This window comes from Austrofundulus limnaeus, unplaced genomic scaffold (genome assembly GCF_001266775.1).
Source record: "Austrofundulus limnaeus strain Quisiro unplaced genomic scaffold, Austrofundulus_limnaeus-1.0 Scaffold100, whole genome shotgun sequence".
In the NCBI taxonomy this organism is placed as follows: Eukaryota; Metazoa; Chordata; class Actinopteri; order Cyprinodontiformes; family Rivulidae; genus Austrofundulus; species Austrofundulus limnaeus.
This window is the reverse complement of record NW_013952502.1, coordinates 401,421-405,381: the sequence shown is the minus strand read 5'-3', so window position 1 is coordinate 405,381 and position 3,961 is coordinate 401,421. Positions and strand designations below refer to the sequence as shown.

Here is a 3,961-nt window from a genome sequence, read left to right as displayed (position 1 = left end):
AAACAAAAATGAGCAAAAACAGCCTGCATGTCGTGATGCAGAGAGCATTCAGCTCATCATCTACATGTAGAACAATAAACACTGATTAGTGAATCATAAAGTTACAGTTTACTTCAGGTTTTGCCAGTTTTTGCTTTAAGCTACTGTTTTGTTGGTTTTTAGTTTTAACATACTTTTTTGCTTGTTTTAGCCTTTAGCTACTTTTTTGTATTCCTTAGCTTTTGGCAAAAACCAACCTAAAATATATTTTAGCTTTCGGTTAGTGTTTGTTAATTTCTGCTTCTATTTACTGTTTTACTAATGTTAACTTTTAGCTACTGTTTTTCTAGTTTAGTGTCTGAATTCGTTTATTTCCAATTCAGTAATTCTGCATTTTCTCAGAACGGCTTTTTTTTTTTTTTTGTTAAGAGTCAAAAAAATCCAATAGTTGAACTAGTTACCCAGGATTGATTTTCTTTGATCATGAATTTAAAACTACATCATGGAAGACCTGAGTGAATGTCTTGTGGAGCAGGAGAGACTAAAATGACACAATCTGTTTGTTGCGTTGGGACTGTGAACAGAAACATTCACGGGCTCATTTATATTCAAACGAAGCTCCTCAGCCCGGTCCTAATTAAATGCACCGTGGCTCATTGCGTTAGATGGCAACTAGCTGAGATGAATGCCACTGAGAAGGAACAAAACACGGGCTCCCCTCGGGGACGGGCTGGACCGAACCTGCTCGATAAAACGGCGCCTCACTCTGCCTCCCTCGCTGCATCCTCAGGGAGAACACGGTGGCAGAAAAGTGAGGGATTAAACAAAGGGACCCTCCTCGCCTGATTGAGCAGATGGACTCGGGCACATAGTTTCATCATCATAACAATGTGCTCTTTAGAGAAAATGGGGCTTTTTTTAGAGAACTATTGTTCTTGCAGCTCACATATGATGATTTAAACTGTGTTGTTCCGATATTATCAATCTACATTGGTTGTTTTTACTTGTGTGGATTTTACTAAACTTCTAAATATTTTTATCTGTGCTCGGTTTTGAGGTCCCCTGGGCAAAAGGTTTGCATGAGAGGTAAAAGTCAGGGCTCTCACTGAGGCAGATTTTAAATAAAAATTTTGTTACATAAGTTTTTGTTTTGTTTTTTCAGACCAAAATTTCAGAATAACTTGAAAACTACGGTTATTGTGGCCAGTAACGATTTTGAGGATTTTAGCTCATTTAAATGTATTTCTGTTCCTTTTTTTCTTTTTTGGTTTGTTTGTTTTACAAATGTAAAGATTTGCTTCTTTTGTTCTTTATCAATAAGAGCAAATCATGCATAATTAGGCCTTACRCCAAAAGACACATGCATATTAGACTTAATAGATATTGTTTTATTTCTACCACCTACTGCTGAATGTGCTGACAGGAAATGTTGTAGTCATTATTATTTTGAGAAGGAATGTATCTGATCTTGGTGGCTCTCCAGCTTCTTATTATTTAACCAAATAACTGTAATAATGACTTTCTTTTTGTGTTTGTTTTTTGTTTTTAACTGACATTTGTTTCCTTTGCTCTCAGATGTTCCAGTGGTTTTGACCGCCATCGCCAGGACTGGGTGGACAACAGCTGCCCTGATGAGGTGAACATCCAGTWAAATGACGTGTTCATCCAAAAGATTCAACTAATTGCTTTTGTTGCCTTCCACGTGATGAACTTCACATTTATTAGGATTTAACAAAAAAAAAATTAAACTAAATTTCTCTTTGTTGTTCAGACCAAAGACAAACTGTGTGACGTAACGGACACAACACAACTGTACCCGTTCACCGCTGTTATAAACCAAACAACACTGAGGGGTAAAGAAGACTCTGGAGACAAAGATTCACTTTTCACCTCTCAGCCTCCAACCAGTGCTCCCACTGAAGGTAAGATGGCTCGATGAACCTGCGCAAATAAGAGCCAAGAATTTTCCTCCAATGGTCTGCTCAAACATGAAGCTGGAGTTGGGTGAATGCTAAAAACAAAATCTGCTAAATTTAGCTGAAAAATAGCTGAAACTGAGTTGTTAAGGTGAAAAGAATCAAAACGTTAGCAACAGCTAAGATAAACAAAATCAGTAGTGGAACACCATATAAAAGCTTAAAGTGGGGAAAAAAGCAGAAAATAAGGTCAGCTAAAAGCTAAAGTTAAATAAGTGGCTACCTAAAAGGAGCAAAAGATTAGCTAAAAGTTTAAAGTWGCCAAAACTTAGCTGAAATACCAAAAGTGTGATTTGAAGGTAAAAGAAGCAAAAGGTTAGCTAAATGTCAAAAGTAGCAAACCGTTAGCTAAAAGCTAGAGAAAAGTGTTAAAGCAGCTAATAATGTTTTAGAAAAATGAAAGAGTTCACCCCGCCTATTTGTACAAAGCTCCTCCCTGGAGTTCAGTCTGCAGTGGAGCTCCTGCCCCACAGAGCGCCCCTCCCCTGAAGCATTGTTGTTCATGTGCTGAAGTGGGAGTGTCTGAAACAGTAGGAAGGTTTTAAAGAGACAGAGGCCAATTCCAAAGCATTTACATGTCTAGGCTATGATGCAAAGTCAAGTAAACTTGACCATTTTCATAACAGCTGAAGGTAACATAGTGACTTGATTGTGGTACAGAATCAAACTATACACCTGGAAAATACATAATGCCACCGCTTTATTGATAATTGACAGGTTTCCACTTTTTCCGCATTGCTTTTGGAAGATGCATAAATATCTGCTCTGACCAACTTTTCCTAAAATAATTCCAGACGTCATGAGCATTGCAGACTGAATTAGGACAAATCACTCCAGTCCAAATCAGATGCACCCTCAGAAAACTGAGAGCATGTTGTTCAGCTCTGCTGCCTCTGAAAAACACTGCATACTGATGAGGGAGCTTTTGACGTTTTAGGGACATGATCATAACTTGAAGACTGTGCATCTAGTTGAAATAAAATACTGTTCTGAGAGGTTTTAGTGGCAACGCTTCAACACACTCTTAGATTGTTTGCTTTATAAATTTGTCTAATACATAACAAATTTATAGTTGTTTAGAGTTAAGACCTCTAAAGACTATCATTTCATTTTTGGTAAATTAGCTCAAATCCAAACATCAAGAAGTGTGTTTCTTTGTACGGTGATGCATTCAGCACCAGAGGCTTTAAAGCCCTGCAGGAGATCAGAACCACAGTCAGAGTGATTTCATGTAAATTTGAAGTGAAAACAGCTGATTCGGTTCTTTTGCTGCTGATGGGAAAACAGTCAAGGTGTCCTCTGAAGTTTGTTTACTTCGTTTTCTGCCCCTTAAGTGTCTTCAGTGTCACGGTTTGATGGAAGTTATTGTCCCCATTTTCTGGCCATTTTTCCTTGTTTTACGGCCTTTTGATCGATTTGTTTCAGAAAACGGGCAGTTTTTTTCTCCCTCAGCTCCAGACGTGGTCGTCTCGAATCAAGGGCCACTCATATCGTCACGTCTCCATGGAAACGCTGTGTTTTAATCAAAGCTAAAAGCATTCGTAACCTTTTATTTCATTACATCCTTTTCTGCACTTTTCCTTTCTAATGTTGGTGATGTTTGGGATTCACGGTGAGCTAATGGACCACATTTTCAAACATCATCTTTTATCTGGTAAACTAATTTACTGCATTCTTTCAGGGACACGAGACAGCAGATTACACTGTGACTGAAGGAAAAAGCATTAAGTTATTTTTATTTTAATCTGACACAAATAAAAATCATTGACATTCTAAACAAAATTAATGCAGTAAATTTCAAATATATCATTTGATTTTAAACATTTAGTTGCATTCAGTCTTCAGGTTACACATTCTTTTTGATTTTTCATTTCTGATTCCTAATGTCGGATTCTGAAACAAAACATCATTTTCTATTTTTGCACAATTCTTTATTATATTTTATTAGTAGTAGTTGTATCATGGCTAGTCAATGTTAATTTTGTTTTGTGTGTACTATGTATAGT

The 3,961-nt window shown here is 37.1% G+C and overlaps 1 protein-coding gene across 1 annotated transcript in view; it reads left to right on the top strand.

Annotated features, from left to right (window-relative positions):
• plxdc2b (plexin domain containing 2b) overlaps window positions 1-3,961 on the top strand; it is a 78,737-nt gene that overhangs the window by 63,868 nt on the left and 10,908 nt on the right. The window contains exons 10-11 of the mRNA XM_014013324.1: window positions 1,555-1,615; window positions 1,751-1,901. Of these exons, the coding sequence (XP_013868778.1) occupies window positions 1,555-1,615; window positions 1,751-1,901 (212 nt within the window). The remainder of the gene's footprint in view (window positions 1-1,554; window positions 1,616-1,750; window positions 1,902-3,961) is intronic.